The sequence below is a fragment of the Pezoporus occidentalis genome, unplaced genomic scaffold, assembly GCF_034315485.1.
Source record: "Pezoporus occidentalis ecotype Australia unplaced genomic scaffold, CSIRO_AGI_Poc_V1 ctg187, whole genome shotgun sequence".
In the NCBI taxonomy this organism is placed as follows: domain Eukaryota; kingdom Metazoa; phylum Chordata; class Aves; order Psittaciformes; family Psittacidae; genus Pezoporus; species Pezoporus occidentalis.
Genome location: NW_026913715.1, coordinates 377,383 through 393,812, shown reverse-complemented (window position 1 = coordinate 393,812; position 16,430 = coordinate 377,383). Strand labels below are relative to the sequence as shown.

At 65.9% G+C, this 16,430-nt stretch overlaps 2 protein-coding genes across 5 annotated transcripts; both read left to right on the top strand.

Annotated features, from left to right (window-relative positions):
- Positions 1-2,853: 2,853 nt before the first annotated feature.
- AJM1 (apical junction component 1 homolog) lies at positions 2,854-12,968 on the top strand. Of its 4 annotated transcripts, none has more exons than XM_062615956.1 (3): positions 2,854-3,132; positions 7,112-7,185; positions 9,290-12,968. In XM_062615956.1, the coding sequence occupies exon 3, from the start codon at positions 9,353-9,355 to the stop codon at positions 12,587-12,589; it is 3,237 nt and encodes a 1,078-aa protein (XP_062471940.1). In that variant the 5' UTR covers positions 2,854-3,132; positions 7,112-7,185; positions 9,290-9,352; the 3' UTR covers positions 12,590-12,968. The 4 variants fall into 4 exon arrangements, with proteins under 4 accessions (XP_062471940.1, XP_062471941.1, XP_062471939.1 ...); XM_062615957.1 differs by lacking the exon at positions 2,854-3,132 and adding an exon at positions 3,196-3,490; XM_062615955.1 differs by lacking the exon at positions 2,854-3,132 and adding an exon at positions 3,676-4,072.
- Positions 12,969-13,558: 590 nt separating this feature from the next.
- PHPT1 (phosphohistidine phosphatase 1) lies at positions 13,559-14,740 on the top strand. Its single transcript, XM_062615954.1, has 3 exons — positions 13,559-13,733; positions 13,859-13,983; positions 14,357-14,740. Exons 1-3 carry the CDS (start codon positions 13,595-13,597, stop codon positions 14,447-14,449), a joined length of 357 nt encoding a protein of 118 aa, XP_062471938.1. The 5' UTR covers positions 13,559-13,594; the 3' UTR covers positions 14,450-14,740.
- Positions 14,741-16,430: the final 1,690 nt, after the last annotated feature.

Below are 16,430 nucleotides of genomic sequence, written 5' to 3'. Positions count from 1 at the left end.
GTCGGGTGCGATGCGGTGTCGTTGGCTCAAGCTGCAGCTTCGGGCATGGAGCAGCCTTTGGGAACCCAGAGCACACTGGTGGCTTAGAGCAGGAGGTTCCCTGTGCATGCTTGGGCTCTGCTAGAGCTGTATGTGTGATACTGCCTGTGGGCAAGTCAGCTTCTGAGCCCACTAAAACCAGTGATCTCCAAATAGGTGGCAGCAAGGAGGGAAGCGGTGTGGCTGGCTGTCACTGCAGAGCTGAGATGAGGAGAGGAGGATGCTGTGTCCTGCAGTGCCAGCCATTGACTGCTCTGGGACAGCGAGTCTTGGCCTGGGGGAGCTCTGCTTGTGCTGAGGTCCCTGAGCAGGCTGGGAAGAGGCTTTTCCCGGAGCTGGGACGAGAAACCCTCCTTGTGCCATTGGCAGGCAGCGGCTCCGAGCAGGGGTGCACAGTGGTGGCCTCGAGCTCTGCCTGTGCTGCAGTCATGGCCCAGCATGAGGAGGTTGGTTCATGCATCACTGCGGGTGCCAGTGGCTCCAGGGTACGGTGCTGCTGGCGAGTGGCATCACTTGGGAGGCTGCCCAGTGCTGGTGCTGCCCGGGTACAGCTCCATCACACACCAGGGCTGCGTCACGCTGGCCAGGCAGCACGAGATCCCTCCCACCACTACCATGGGGGGTGAGGGCACCCCAAACAGGATGTCTGCCTCTGGCACTGCTGTGGGGCAGGAGATGGATGCCCTATGTTTAAGCTCAAGACTCGTTGCCTTTGGGGACTGACCCCTCATTCCCAACGACGCAGAAGGGGATGCGGGTCTACAGCTCTTTACAGGCAGGGACACTAAAGCCAGCAGGAGCTTTACGCACTTCACACTCACCCTCCTGCTGCCAAAGGCATCAGGAGCTGCAGGCAAGATCCAGCTCCCTCCTGAGCCCTGAGGCGGGCAGCAGGGCCTGGTTCTCCTTCTTCAGGGCTGGCGGAAGGGAGGTGATGCCAGGGAAGGGTGAGAGAAGCTGAAAGGAGGGGAGAGACCCCTGACACAGCCAGCTCAGGGCAGCAGGAGCATCGCCCCAGCCAGGAGCTGCCCACCTGGGACAGCAGCACCCAGGAGATGATGAGCTGGGGGCAAAGGGAAGGGATCGAACATTAATCCCTGCTGTAAATTCAGCAGCGGGGGAGGAAGTGGGGCAACGTTCTGGTGCTGTCCATGGCACACGCAGGTCCCTGGATGGGCTCTCCCCCAGACCTCCCAATGTCTGAAGATGTGAGCCTCTGTGTCCTCCCAGGGCTGAGATCTGTCATGTTCTGGGGCTGCCCAAGTGCTCAGCATCATCACCAATCCCCAGTGAGCCTCACCGTGACCAGTGGGCATGGTGTTCCTCTGCGCCTCAGTTTCCCCTTGGCCAGGCATGGCAGAGCTGAGTCTGTGACCTGCAGCCACAGGCATGGACCAGCTCAGAGCTGCCCAGCAGGCAGCTGGGCATGAACACCTTCAGTCCCCAGTGCAGCACAGGGGGGCCTCTCCCAGCCACGATCAGCAGGGAGCAGGAGCATAGTGCTGGTGGGGAAACTGAGTCACGGCAGCAGACAGAGGGCCTGTCGCAGCTCTGCTCCCTGCTGGGCTTGGGGGGCCCAGCTCTGACCAGACAAGAATCTCACACAAGCAGGGGGGGGGGTCCCCATTCCGGCCGTTCCCCAGCTCTTTTCCCTGATGGAGCCATGGGGGGACACGAGGCCGAGCACCCAGCACGGGGCAGGAGCGGGCACGGCGCTGACCTTTCACTTGCAGGACTGTGGGAACGAGCCCAGCTCGTGTCGTCCCTCGGACTGCCCGTGTCCTCCCCGCAGGACAGGGCCCAGCAGCTCGGCCAGGGACAAGCCTGGACCTGCACAGCCATGGCAGGGGCCCAGCACAGGGGTAGGGACAGCCCTGTCCCTCCCGCAGAGCGCTGCCACCGCATGGGGCTGTGAGGGGGGGTCCTTCCAGCTGGGGGCTGACCCCCTGCAGCAGCAGGCACGAGGCTGGGGACAGCTCCCACTGCACCCAAGGGCCACCCTGGGGTTGTCCCCTCCTGAGTGCCCCAGTCTGGGTGCCTGGGGTGCCACAGCCGCAGCAGCCACGTGCCCCAGAGCCCCCCTTGCCCACTCCCGGTGAGCCCCACACAACCTCTATCCTCCTCCTGTGTCATCTCCTTTCCTCCAGGCTGCCCTTGGCTCGAGGAGGAGGAGGCACCCACACCCCCAGTGACAGCAGCACATGCCATGGCTCCAGTACCTCCAGTGGCAAGAAGACATGCTCACGGTCCAGTTGGATCTCTCAGCACTTCCCGGCCTAAAATAGCAGTCTCCCAGTGGGGGCAGCAGATGGTTCCAGCATCCCCTGCCACAGGGCTTGGGGAACATGGTCCAGCCCCTTGTCCGAGGCCCTTTGGCCACTCCAAAGCATGGAGCTGGAGCTCTGGGTCGGTGACCTCAATCCGTGCAGGTGCCACTCAGGGCCACATCTGCAAGGTCAGAGGGTGGCATCAAAGGGGATGTCCTCAGGGAAGGCAGGTGGCAGCAGCATTCTCCATGCCGGGACTCCGTTGCGCGCCCATAGGATTTGGGCTCCTGCATAGCCCGTGTGGTGGCACTGCGGGGGGTGCTGAGCCCCGGCATCCCCGGGCAGGGCTCTGGGCTGGCATCAGTGACCGCGTCAGGAGCTCGCCCGGCTCTGCTCCGGCGCGGGGCCGGCAGCCGGTGGGAGCAGATGGAGCTGCGGGCGGGGGCCGCGGGGGGCACCGGGCAGGGAGCCGGAGCCCTGCGTCCCGCAGGGAGGAAAATGGGAAGTGGAGGCGGGGAGGAGCCAGGCCTGGCTGAGCGAGGCCACAGCTCCCCCGGGAGCTGCTCCTCCCGACCCTGCTCCCCCCGGCAGTAGCTGTGTCCCCTCATCTGTGCAGTGAGCTCGGCCGGTGCCCTGCTGCGGATCACAGGACACGCGGGGGCCAAATGCACCATCCCGGGCTGCATTCCTGCAGGAGCCATGGCAACACCAGTGTGCGGCAGCACCCGGCTCAGCTGCGCGCGGACCACGGGAGGATGCTCCCGGAGCCACAGCGCGGGGGGAACGGGTCTTGGCTATGGAGGATTTTGAGCTCAAGCAAATCCCGGTAGGCACCGGCCGCGCAGGGACTGGCGGAGAGGGCAGAGCTCAGCATCGGGCTCGGAGCAGGTCCCCAGTGCCGAGGCTCCTTCCCGGGGCACCCACCGGGGCCGGGGCCCTCGGCTGCACCAGCGGTGCCTCGGGGGCTCGGGGAGGCGGGAGATAGGGAAACTGAGGCAGAGCTCGGGGGCTGGAGCCGCTGCGCGCCGAGAGCTGCCGACGCCGCCTTCGCTCGCCTCGGCGCGTTGCCGGCTCATCACTGAGCATCTCCCGGCCGCGGGCAGTGGCAGCCCCGGCGCCTCCGGGAAATGAGGCCGCGCCACAGAGGAGCTTATCGGGGATTTCACCGGCCACGATGGGCCAAGGTCAGGCGGGGACGGGCCCAGGGGCTGCCGGCACCGGGGATCTGCCGGCGTGAGGGCAGGAGCCTGCGAGGGCACAGCACAATGAGGATGGGGATGGGGATGCAATAGGATGGGATGGGGTGGGATGGGATGGTGACGAGGATGAGGATGGGGATGGGGATCGGGATCGGGATAGGGATGAGGATGGGGATGGGGGCCACTGCCGAGCGGAGCCAGAGCTGGGCCCGATGTATGGGCCCGGGGGCGGTGCCGGTGGGTGGCTCCGGTCCCGGTCCCGGCCCCGGCCAGTAACTCCGCCTGCCGTATTTATGGGAAAACAAGCGGCGGCGGAGCCGAGCGGCCGCGGCAGAGCGTCGCGCCGTGCCGTGCCGTGCCGTGCCGTGCCGTGCCGTGCCGTGCCGTGCCGTACCGTACCGTACCGTGCCGTGCCGTGCCGTGCCGTGCCGTGCCCTACCGGACCGGGCCGTGCGGGATCGGGCGGAGCCGGGCCATGGCCACCGAGGCAGCGGCAGCCCGAGCCTAGCGCTGTGGTGGTGTAGAGGATGCGGCGGGGGGGCCGCTGGGGCGGCGGGTGCGGAGCAGGTAAGGGGGGGCCCGGACAGGGGGCTGGGGCCTGTCGTACTCTCTGGGGACCCTGACAAGTCCCCCTCCCCGACCCCTCCGGACCATCGCATCGCATCCCATCCCCCTATGCTCTCTCCTCGAGTCCCCATCTCACTCCCCCCTTTTCACATCCCAGTTCCATCCTCCTGAGACCCTCTGGGGGCATCCCCTCGGCTGCCCGTGCTCCTCCGATCCCCCCCCCCCCCCCCCCCGGTCATGCCGCACATCCCTGTCCCCATCCCATCCTGCTGTGCCCTTCCCATCCCTCGGTTCTCCCGGGGCCATCCCCATCCCTCTCCCCGGCCGAGTCACCCAACGCATCGCACCCCATCCCCGTGTTCCCCATCCTCATCCCTGTCCCCATCCTCATCCCCATCCCCATCCTCACCCTCTTCTCCACCCCGCCGCAGTGCCCGGGCCAGGCCATCTCCCCCTGCAGCGTTCGGCGCGGCCCAGCGGGCCCGGTGCCTCCCGATGCCGGTGCGCAGCGGGGGCGGAGGGAATCCCGCGGCCACCGCCCTGGGGTCCGCGGTTCGCGGCAGTACCCAGGACAGCCCCGCTCCCCCCGGCCCCCCCCCGGCCTGGGCACTGCGACCCCCTCCGGGGTCCCCCATTGCCCCCCCGGCAGAGCCCGTTGCCAAGCTTCTCCGGGAGGGGGCCGGGGCTGGCTGGGGTAGGGGCTTCTCTTGTGCCCTGGGGGTGCTGCACCCCCTCGCCTGGTGCCAGCACCGGGAGCACGCTCCTGCCATGGGAGTGCCGCTCCCCGCGGCAGGATGAGGCCCTCCCGGGGGTGGCCAGGGCTGGCGGTGCTGGGGCTGTGCAGTGTGTGTGCAGGAGTCCATGGGGAGCTCAGGGATGGAGGGGCACAGGGAAGTGTGAAGCAGCCATGAGATGCACGGCTGGGGCGATGCTGTAGGGGCACAGAGCACTCTGTGTGTTGGGGGGTGCCCTGGTGGGGGCACAGAGGGGGAAGCTTCTATTTCCCAATGCACCAGGCAGGGGCCAGGGGCCGGGTGTTCCCTGGCTCTGGGCAGTGCCAGGTGCGGGCAGGGCCCGGGGAGCGGCGACAGTCGGTACCCTCCCAAGCCTGTGTGCAGTGGGGTCAGGGCTGGCAGTGCCCATGGCACAGCACCCACGGCAGTGCACCCATGGCAGTGCACCCATGGCAGTGCACTTGGTCATACTCCCAGCATCGTCTGCAGGAGCATGGTGCTCACAGTGCACATACAATGCTGCCCTGGCGCTGTTTTGGACCGGTGTGCTGAGGCCACGCTGCTGGCACAGGCAGGCCAGGAGCTCGGTGCAGTGCAGTGTGTGCCGGCAGCGTGCTGGGGCTGCCTGCGGGCTGATGCAGTGGCAGCGTGCTTGGTGCACTGCATGTGTAGGTAATGTGCTGGCAGTGCAGCTGCTGCAGTGCGCCCAGGCAGCGCTCTGCTATGTGCTCAGTGGGATGTGCAGGCAGCGTGTGGGCAGGTGGTGCCGAGCAGTGCACTGGCAGCAGGAGGGCAGCATGCACAGAGCAGTGCCCCGGCAGTGGTCAGTGCGTGCAGCAGTGCCCTGGCGGTGTGCTTGGCGCGGGGCAGGCAGCAGGCAGAGCACTCAGCATGGGCACAGGGCGGGCAGCGGGAGGTTGGTGCTGCAGTGCCTGGGCAGCGCTGAGAGCACTGGAGGGCACTGCACAGAGCACACGTGCCACGTGCCGGCACTGACCCAGTTCCCAGCAGCCTCGCGCAGGCCCCTCCGGCTCCCGGCCCAGAGCAGGGTGAGGGAGCTGGGCAGGGAGCGAGGGCAGCCCCCGCTGCGGGGGGGGAGGCACCGGGCTCGGTGCTGGTGCCAGGTCAAGCTGTGGGCATCCCGCTGGGCAGAGGTGTTTGTGTGGGGCTCTGCGAGAAGCAGCCTGTGGTGGGGACGTGGGCAGGGTGCTGTGTCCCATGGGGCCGTCCTCAGGGGTGTCTGTGAGCTCGGAAAGTGCTGCCAGCCCTTGTCAGCATCCCCAGGGTGAGCCAGCACGGAGACCCTGGGCAGCAGGGCTGGAGCCTGTGAGGGCAGCAGGGCTGGGGGGGGGGGGAAGCAGGGAGAGCAGGGAAGGATGTGTAACCCTCTCCCTGCAGAGGTGGCACCGGGGTGGGGGGGGTGGAGGGGCCACCACAAAAGGGCAGAGGGTGCTTCTCTGGGTGCTTTGCTACCGCTGCAGTGCCACAATGCCCAGGGTCTCCCCCCCCTCCCTCCAGTCCCCCACAGCTCCCCATGCACCCACACTCCATATGCACCCACCCCCCCATGCATCCACACTCCCCTCGCACCCACATGCACCCACACCCTCCTTGCACCCACACTCCCCTCACACCCACACTCTCCATGCACCCACACTCTCCATGCACCCACCCCCCCCGCCACATCCACACTCCCCTCGCACCCACACTCTCCATGAACCCACACCCTCCTTGCACCCACACTCCCCTCACACCCACACTCTCCATGAACCCACACCCTCCTTGCACCCACACTCCCCTCACACCCACACTCTCCATGCACCCACACCCTCCTTGCACCCACACTCCCCTCACACCCACACTCTCCATGCACCCACACTCTCCATGCACCCACCCCCCCCGCCACATCCACACTCCCCTCGCACCCACACTCTCCATGCACCCACACCCTCCTCACACCCACACTCCCCTCACACCCACAATCTCCATGCACCTACACCCCCCTCGCACCCACACTCCCCACGCAGAGCAGGAATGATTGGGAGAAACCATAGCAACCTGTGGGCTCTGCAGGCACAGGGTGTGCAGGGAAGGGGGGGGACAGGGATGTGCCACTGCCCATGGGATGCAGTGCCCATGTCCCTAGGGGTGCGCACAGTGGCCTCAGGGGCTACAGCTCCGTGTGGCTCAGCAGTGCTGCAGCTGCAGGGGTGTCTCAGAGTGCTCCATAGCCCACACACACCCCCACACCCCCACCATGGCCAGGGCTGCCCTAGGACCCTCACGCGCCTCTTTGATTTTGCAGAGCTGGGATGGAGCCACTGCAGAGCCCTCGGCCAGCTCAATCCACGCTCCCCCTCCCTGCTGCCGCCAGACCAGGTAGGATCCTGGGTTGTGGTTCCCTGCCACCAGCCACCCTGACACCATGGGGATGGGCTTCCCAATGCCACCATCAGCATGGCTGCATCATGGGTGCTGCCTGCCTGGATCCAGCCCAGCTCTCAAGCACTGTAATGCAGCCAGTCTGATGCTGAACCACCACTATGGGGACAAACCTTTCCTCCCAGCCTCAGAGGCACTGGGATCCCCATCTCCTCCTGGCATCAAGATCTCCCCAGCCTACCCCATGGACACACACCCCAACCTCACTGGCCTCACCTCAGCTCCAGCATCTGCCCCCCTGTTTTGGGGTGAGACAGGGCTTTAGCCAGGTAGTGAGGGGCAAGCCAAGCTTCCCCCATCTCTGCATAGTCCATACTGCTGCTCACTGAATAAAGTCTGTTCCTTTTCTCCCAGAAACACCTTTCTGTGGTCCTCTGCTGCTGTTCAAAGCCAAACGCCTTTTGCTGGCCTTTGCTGTGCACCTTTAGTGCCTTGTGGAGCGGCTGGTGCCCACCTTGGCCAAACCCTCACAGGATGTAATAACCATTCAAACTGGCCAGGTGTCCCTGCTGTGGGCAAAGCCAGTGGCACATCCACTTGGTGCCAGTGGCTTGGGGGGAGCTTGTGCTCATGTCCCCCCTGGTCACACAGCAGGGTCACACGTGGCGGGGGCCCTGCCCACCCTGGCAGCATTGCGCAGGAGCAGGTGGGTGCATGGTGCTGGTGCTCGGTGGGTGCCAGACCCCACATCTCACAGGAGCTGCAGCTGCCATCCCACCTCTCCAGCCCTGGACACGTCACGGCCACAGGATGCAAGAGAAGACAAAGCTGGTGGGCACAGAGCCAGTGCAGCCCCTCACAGCAGGGTTACTGCAGAGAGACTCTGGTCTGTGCTGCTCAGAGCTGTGGGGAGCAATGAAAGAGTCGCTGCTGGCACGTGGGGTTGGGGCATCCGACACAGCACCCCTCTATTGAGCCCTGGTGCCACCCATTGCTGGAACTGATGAGCCCCCAGGGAGTGATGTGGCTGCAAGCAGTGGGACTGAAGACATCTGCTATAAGAGAACACAGAGCCAGGCTGAGAGAGCTGGGCTGGGTCAGCTGGAGAAGGCTCCTTAAAAGGAGGCCTTAGAGCAGCTCCAGTACCTAAAGGAGCCACAAGAAACCTGGAGAGGGGCTTGGGACAAGGGATGTAGGGACAGGCCAAGGGGAATGGCTTTAACCTGCCAGAGGGGAGACTGAGATGAGCTCTTAGGCAGAAGCTCTTCCCTGTGAGGGTGCTGAGGCGCTGGCACAGGGTGCCCAGAGAAGCTGTGGCTGCCCCATCCCTGGCAGTGTTCAAGGCCAGGTTGGACACAGGGGCTTGGAGCAAGCTGCTCTAGTGGAAGGTGTCCCTGCCCATGGTAGGGGATTGGAATTGGATGAACTTTATGATCCCTTCCAACACAAACCAGGATGGGATTCTGTGACTGTTGGCACCCTGCAGGAGTGTTTGTGGGCCATGGTGGGCACAGCTTCTTGCACCCCTGGAGCCCCAGAGCTCTTGTGAGCTTCACAGTCACCACAGTGGGTGCTCATGGCACCCATCCTGGAGTGGTGCTCCCTGCATTGCTGGTGTTTGATACAGCATGTGCTGAGATATGGGGACACATGGTCACAGGGTGGGGAGTCAGGCATGTGCTTCCCATTTGCTGTGGAAACCCCTGGTGCTGCCATCTCCTGTCATGCTGCACAAGGGTCCCCATGTCCTGCACCCCAGTAACAGGGCACGGCACTTGGTGGCCTCCTCTCCTGCAGTGAGCTGGCACACCGCCCTGCTGCCTGCATTGCCCGGAGCACTCATGGGTGCTCTGCCATCCCCTCTGTTATTTGCACCCCAAATGGAGGTGCAAATTGGATCGGAGTCTTTTTCCAGCTTTTTCCCCCATTTGGGATGTGACTATTGACAGCAGCAGCAGAGGCTGGGATGTCTCCGATCCCTCATTTCTGAGGATGTGGCCAAACCTCCCCCTCAAGCCAGGAGCTGTGGGGATATATCCAGTGCTGTCAAGGCTTCCGAGGTCCCCGCTGGGATTCAGGCACCTCGTCTGTTCTCTTGCAGGGCCGGCTTCCTTCCTCTGAGGCCATCTGAAGGGGAGCTGGCAGGAGAATAGTCGCTTTTAAGATGACACGAACAGACCCACCTGACATCCTCGTGTCTACTGTGTACCAAGACATAAAGGTGGCCACCGCAGCCCCCAGGGATTCCACTGTCTGCCAGCCCCTGGCACAATGTGATGCCTCCATGTCCTCGTCCCTGCCCCGCGAGCCACAGCCCTTCAACAAGCGCCACTGCAGGAGCTTTGACTTCGACGAGTCGCTGGAGGAGCAGCTGGGCACCCCTGCGGCCATGGAGCACCCGTGCCCGCACCCCGGCACCCCCGAGCCCACGCCAGGGCCACCGGGCAGGCGGGTGCCCCCGAAGCCGGACCCTTACGCCTGCAGAGCCCCGGCACCGAGAAGCGAGCCAAAGCGCCGTGCCCGCTCCAAGAGCGCGCCGCGGGTCAAGACCACCTTCACCCCGGTGCCCATCGCGGTCTCGGCGTCGCCGCCGCCGGCCCGGCGCGGGCGCGAGGTGCTGCGGGTGGCCCGGGAGCCCTCCCGGCCCGAGCCCTCGCCGCGCCGCGAGAGCCAGGCTCCGCTGCGGGCCATGGCCAACGAGGTGCACCCCATCAAGCTGCAGCCGCAGCGCAGCAGCGTCAGCCGCATCTCCCCGCTCTGCCTGGGCAGCAACTGCTTCGAGGAGGGGCCGGGCGGCAAGGCGGGGGCCAGCCCCCACGTCAAGTGCCGGGTGGACATCAAGCCGGACGAGGCGGTGCTGGTGCACGCAGCACGCAGCCTGCGGGCAGCGCAGGGCCGGCAGGAGCCGCCGCGCTGGCCCCGCGCTCCTGCCCGCAGCCTGGCGGTGCCGGGAGGCCGGCAGACATCCGCGTCCCGCACGCCCACCCCCAGCGACTCCTACAGCGGGGACCCCCCGTTCCTGCCCTATCCCGGAGAGTACTACGAGGCAGACCCCCGGGCACTGGCGTACCAGACAGTGCCGGTGCCGGCCTCGCGGGAGTTCAGGGAATACCCCGACAGGGGCTGCATGACCTTCTCGGCTCCTGGCGTCCCCGCCAAGTTCTTCTATGCGGAGGAGCCGGCGCGATGCCCCAGCCCCGCCATGCCTCTGCGCAGCTCCGGCTACGCCAGCTACCCCTACCCCGGCCGCCACGCTGCTCCCCAGCACTTCTACACCGAGGACCCGGCCAAAGCCGCCGTCCACACGGTGCCACCCCGGACGTTGTATGTGGAGGAGCCTCGGGGCTACCCGGTGCAGGAGGCGCCCGCCCGCTCCTTCTACGGAGATGAGCCCCGCTTTTACCCCCCTCGCGGCACCCCGGTAAAAACCCTCTATGCTGAGGACGCCCGGACGTACCCAGCCCTGGGCTCCTCGGCTCGGGTCTTCTATGCCGAGGACTACGGGAAATACCGGGAGCGGGAGATGATGTCGCGGACGTGCCCCCCGCCCCGCAGCGCGCAGCCCTTGCACTTCAGTGACTGGTACGGCTCCAAGCGGGCTGCGCTTCCCTATCAGACCCTGCAAGTGTCGCGCTTCACCCCCCAGCCAGCAGGGCACGAGGCTATGGTCTCCTCCTGGCACGCCAGCTATGGAGTAACCCCCGCACGGCTGGGCCGGGAGACCCAGCACTACTCTAAGTCCTGGGATAACATCCTGGCTCCGGCGGTGCACAGGGAGGAGGTCCTGCAGCGCGGGCGCAGCTACGAGAACCTGCTCGCCCGGGAGCAGCACCGTGCCTTATCCCCCGAGGAGCGCCGCCAGCCGGTGGTGATCAACCTGTCGAGCTCGCCCAAGCGCTACGCCGCCCTGTCCCTCTCGGAGAGCTCCATCCTTGAGAGGGTGCATGCCGATGGTGGCCGCGGACCCCCAGGCCGCTCCTGGTACGTCACACCGGAGATCACCATCACCGACAACGACATCCGCGCCGACGGGATGGGCAGGAGCGAGAGGCGCTCGGCTAGTTGGGACATGCTGGACGGGGGGCGGGAGCACGGGCCCTATGCTGCGCCCAGTGCCCCGCAGCCCGTCCCCAGGGAGAGTAGCTCCGGGCGCCAGCGCAGCCTGGAGCAGCTGGACGAGCTCATCACTGACCTCGTCATCGACTACAAGCCGACATCGGGCCACCGGGCCGGGGACAGGGACAGCCTTGCTGAGCAGCTCAAACAGCTTTTGGGCACCAGTGCCACAGGGCCCCCACGGCGAGGCGAGGGCAGAAGGGGTCCTCCTGGCACATCCGAGGCACCCCGGCCCACAAAGGAGCAGCCGGGCCCCAGCTCCCGCACCAGTGCCCCACGCCCCTCGCCTGCCCCAGTGCCTGCCGGCACCTTCGAGAAGTCCCCGGACAACTGCTCGCCTGACCTGAGCGCAGAGGAGGATGACATGATGATGTGCTCCAATGCCAAGTGCCGGCGGACAGAGACCATGTTCAACGCCTGCCTCTACTTCAAGTCGTGCCACAGCTGCTACACCTACTACTGCTCCCGGCACTGCCGCCGCGAGGACTGGGACACGCACAAGGAGAGCTGTGTCTATGGGCGGGTGGGCAGCGTCTGCCGCCATGTCCTGCAGTTCTGCCGTGAGAACACCGAGGTGCACAAGGCCTTCTCACGCATCGCCAAGGTGGGCTACCTCTCCCGTGGCCGCGGTGTCCTCTTCCTGGGCTTCCCCAATGCCGGCTCAGCGGAGAACTTCCTGCAGTTCGGGCTGGAGAGTCTGCTGATGTCCCCCACCTACCTGTCCCTGCGGGAGCTGGACAGCTACTCGGACAACCTGGGGGAGTATGCCCGGGAGCTGCGGGAGACGGGCAACCAGTACGACCCCGACGAATGTTTCCTCCTGAATGTAACTGTGGCCGTCACCCAAAAAGTGCCGGAGAAGCCATCGCCAAAGATGCAGGTGCCGACGGTCAGGAAATACGCCAAGGTGGCCTTAGCCTCCTCCAGCCCAGAGAAGAAGATCCTGAAGAAGGAGCGGGACATGGAGACGTTGATCCTGACGCCTCCCCCTGGCACGGCAGATATCGACAAGGAGGGCGAGGAGGGCCGCAAGGCACGGGAGGTCTGCTTCATCAACATCCAGCGCGAGCTGCGCATCCGCGGCGTCTTCCTGCGCCACGAGTTCCCCGCTGTCTACGAGCAGCTCTGCGACTTCGTGGAGAGCAACAAGCGCTTCACCCCCACCACCATCTACCCCATCGACAAGAGGACAGGCAAACAGTTCATGTGCATGATCATGGCAGCCTCCGAGCCCCGCACACTCGACTGGGTGGCCAGCCCCAACCTCCTGGATGACATCATGTAAACATGGGGTGGGGACCCCTCCAGCTCACCCCCCCCCCCCGGCTCACACCCCTTTGTAGATAGGTGATGCCCTGTCAGCACGGTGGGACAGGGACCCTCTCAGATGTGGCAGGGAGGGGAGGAGGAGGCTGTGACAGGCTGCGGGCAGCCGGCATTCGTTGGGGGGGGCTGCAGGTGGGGGTGCTGTAGGGCACAGGAGCATTGGCCAAGGTTTGCCATGGGGCACAGGTCCCAGCCAGCCCCTTGGCACTACCCCACAGAGCCCTCTCGGGGTGAGTGATGCTTGCTCAGAGAGAGGGCACCCTAAGGACCGCCAGCCTCTGCCCACTGGCCAGCCTGGCTGCCTGCACAAGCAGAGCCCCTGTGCCTGCCTGCACCCAGCGCCCCAGGACCCACCGCAGCCGTCCTGGGGCCGTGCAGAGCCTGGGGTGCTGCTGGCAGCCCCGCAGGGATGCACTGGTGCGGTCTGCGGTCGGAGCGAGTGCCACAAGGTCCCTGCTCCCTCGAGTCTGCGTCCTGAGCACGACACTGCGTGATCGTCGGGTACAGCGGGGACCCCGCGCGGGAGCTGTAACGCACCCGCGGATGCCCCCGGGAACCCGTAAGGCAGGGCGGGGGCTGCGGCGAGTCCCGGCTGTACCCATGGCTGCGTGTGGGGCCGGGCAGGTGAAGGCTCCGCATGGGGGGGGGGGGATCTGACTGCGGCCGAGGGCCTTCGGGCTGCCCCAGGGAGGTGCCGGGGCACCGGCGCAGGGCAGAGCCTGTCGAAGGCACGGCCCGGCTCTTGGCCGCCCGGCCGGGGCTGCCCCATGGCCCTGCCCAGCCCCGCCCCTCGCACCGCCCCACGGCCGGGCCCCGCGCCCGCCGGAGAATCCCCCCCGGTTCCGCCCCGGTACCCGCGGCAGGCAAGGCCCCGCCCCGCCGGTGGGCGGGCACCCGTGGGCGGTGCCGGGCGCTGGTTGGCAGCGGCGGCGGAAGGGGCGGGGCGCGGGGCGGGGCGGGCGCGATGGCGGCGGCGCTCTCCGGGGTCCGGGACGTGGAGATCGACGGTGACGGCGTGTTCAAGTACGTGCTGGTGCGCGTGCGCGCGCCCGGCGCACCGGGGAAGGACGTCGTGCGCGGGCACGGCTGGGCCGAGTACCACGGTGAGGGGCGCGCGCACCCGCGGTACCGGGGCTGCCCCGCGCCGCGGCTCCTCCTGGGGCTCGGGCGATGTGTGCCCCCCCCCCGGCCCGGCCGTGCCCGGCACCACCGGTCCCTCTCCCCGCAGCCGACATCTACGAGCGAACGGCGGCGGAGCTGGCGCGGCAGGGCCTGGAATGCGAGTGCCTGGGGGGCGGCCGGCTCGCCCACCGCCCCCAGGAGAGGAAGATCCACGTCTACGGATACTCGGTGGTAAGCGAGGCCGGGGTGCGGGGGGGGACGGGACAGGTCTCACACCCCCGTGGGCGCGGCCGCTTCCTGCCGATGCCGCGCGGGTTCCCGCTCGGGGATGCGCACATCGCGTCTCCATGGCAGCCGGAGGGTGTCGGTGATGCCGGTGCCTGTTTTCCCAGCTCCAGGGTGGCACCACCCGCTGTCCGGCAGCCGCGGCCGGGCTCAGCTGCCCGTGGCCTGAACCGCTGCTGCAGAGGGGTCGCAGCCCACCGGTGGTTCACGGGCTCAGCGGCGTCTGTCGCTGCTGGGGCCGCTGCCGGAGCTTCTGGTTGCCGTGAGCGACCCCGCGGGTGGTGTTACTGGCGCTAGCTGGGGCCCCTTTCTCTGCCAGGGCTTCGGGCGAGCCGACCACTCCGTGACTACGGAGAAGCTGAAGGCCGAGTACCCAGACTACGACATCACCTGGGCAGATGAAGGCTACTGACTCCTGTGCCCGGGCTGCAGCAGCGGCACCAGCCTGGAGCTGGTGCAGCCAGACCCGGTGTTGGGGTGGTGGCAGCAGGTTCCCAGTGTTCTGGGCTCTCCTGGTTTTCCTTTCTGTTGAACTCGCCTGTTCTCTACTGTCACCGGACTTCCCATGTGCCGGTGGGTGCTCCCACCTCCCCAGCACGGCAGAGCTTCGGTGAAGCTGGTGGGTGCCCTGCCCCGACGTCCCCGGTGGCAACGGGGTTTGTCCCACATGTGTATGTGAGAATTAAACACACTGGGCAGCACAGCGCAGCGCCCATGGCTTGGTCTGCTCTTTTTCCTGGTCTGGGATGTAGCCCCTCCTAACAGGAGTGACTTCCCAGATTTCCAGCCACTAAGGGGGGGCCTGACCCTGGAGCTGTCAGGGTCTGGGGTGGGGACAGCTGAGGGGATGTTAGGATTAGCCTTGGGAAGGGGGAGGAGGAGGTGATGGGTTCCCAGTGCCTGATGGAGGGGAGGGCAAGGTTACCACCCTCTTCCCCTGTTGGGAGAGAGCTGAGCTACCCTGGAGCTTGGGAGACCATGCTCATTCACACCCCATCAGGTGGTCACACCTTGAGGTAGAGCATCTTCCTTGACTGCAGCCCTCTGGACAGCCAGGATTAGCTCCTGTCCCTCATTGTTGCCCAGGGAGACTGCTTGTACTCCCAGTGGGAAGGGTGGGGGGACTGGGAAAAGCTGCTGGAGCCTTCAGTGCCAGGAGAAGTTGAGGGAGATGTGCTGGTCAGGCTGCCAGGTGGATCACTTGATCACCATCCCGTACAAGGTTGGGACTGGAGGAACCTTAACACCCTGGTCCCAGCCCCGTGTCACTTGTCAGATTACAATCCTTTGTGCTTCTGGCTCCTGCCTGGCTGCTCTGCCTGCTGCTGCCTCCCTGTCTTCCCCATCAGAGATGTGGGCTACTTAGACAGGAGATGAAGCCATGCAGGGTCAGCACACCTTGCTGAGGCTCAGCCCCAGTGCCCAGTGTCCTGCCCCAAACTCAAAAGGAGATCATGAGGGTTAAGGGTGAGCTTCATGGGCTGGGCTGGGGTGTGGGATCGCTGCCCGGCTGGTGGCTTAGGGCTGGAGCTCAGTCTCCTGTGAAGGATGGTGCCCGCCAGCCTTGCAAGCTGTCCTGCTCTAGACAAACAGCTCTGCTGTGCCTAGATTTGACCTCCTGCAAGGTGTTGACCATCTTCTCCATGCTGGGGTGAATGCCACACAGCAGTCATGAGTGCACTCCACGCTGGTGGCTGTTAGGTGGGGGCTGAGTGCCCTGCGCTGGTTGCACAGAGGCAACTCTGGAGATGTCCAGTCCATCCTTTACCCCAGCAGAGCCAGCTCCTCTCTGCAGCCTCCTGTCAGGTCTTTATACACAAGGGTGACATTCCCGTGCCTTCTCCAGTTTGAGCAGCTTCAGCTCTCTCAGCCTGACCTCATGGGAAGCTCAGTCCCTTTACTGTCATCACAGTCCACTCCAGTCCAATGGAGCCCAGTCTCTGTCCTGGGGGTCCACAACATCCCCTTGTGTCTCCTCAGTGCAGGAGGGAGGGATCAGACCTGCTGGAGATGCTCCAGGAGGCCGGTGGCTGCTCTGCTTAAGGTCAGCTTAGTACCCATCAGGGCTCCGGGCAGCTGGAGGAAGGGCAGGGCTCCTGCCTGCAGGCACTGCCAGCCCCGAGACACGGGGCTTGGAGGGTGCAGGTACCGACCCTGCTCGCACTGAGGGAAGGGCTGAACCCTGTGCTTTACTGCACGTGATGCAATCACCTGCAATCTGCTGTCCAAGGCCATCGACAGGAGGGGAGAAACGTCCACACACAGCTTCAGCCGCAGGGGCCCAGCCTCAGGCACAGGGGCTGCAGAAGCAGTGGCAGGAGGCTCTGCTGGGGCTGGGGAAGAGGGCAATGGCTGGAATGATGCTGCTGAGAGCCTGGGGAAGGGGCACTGCC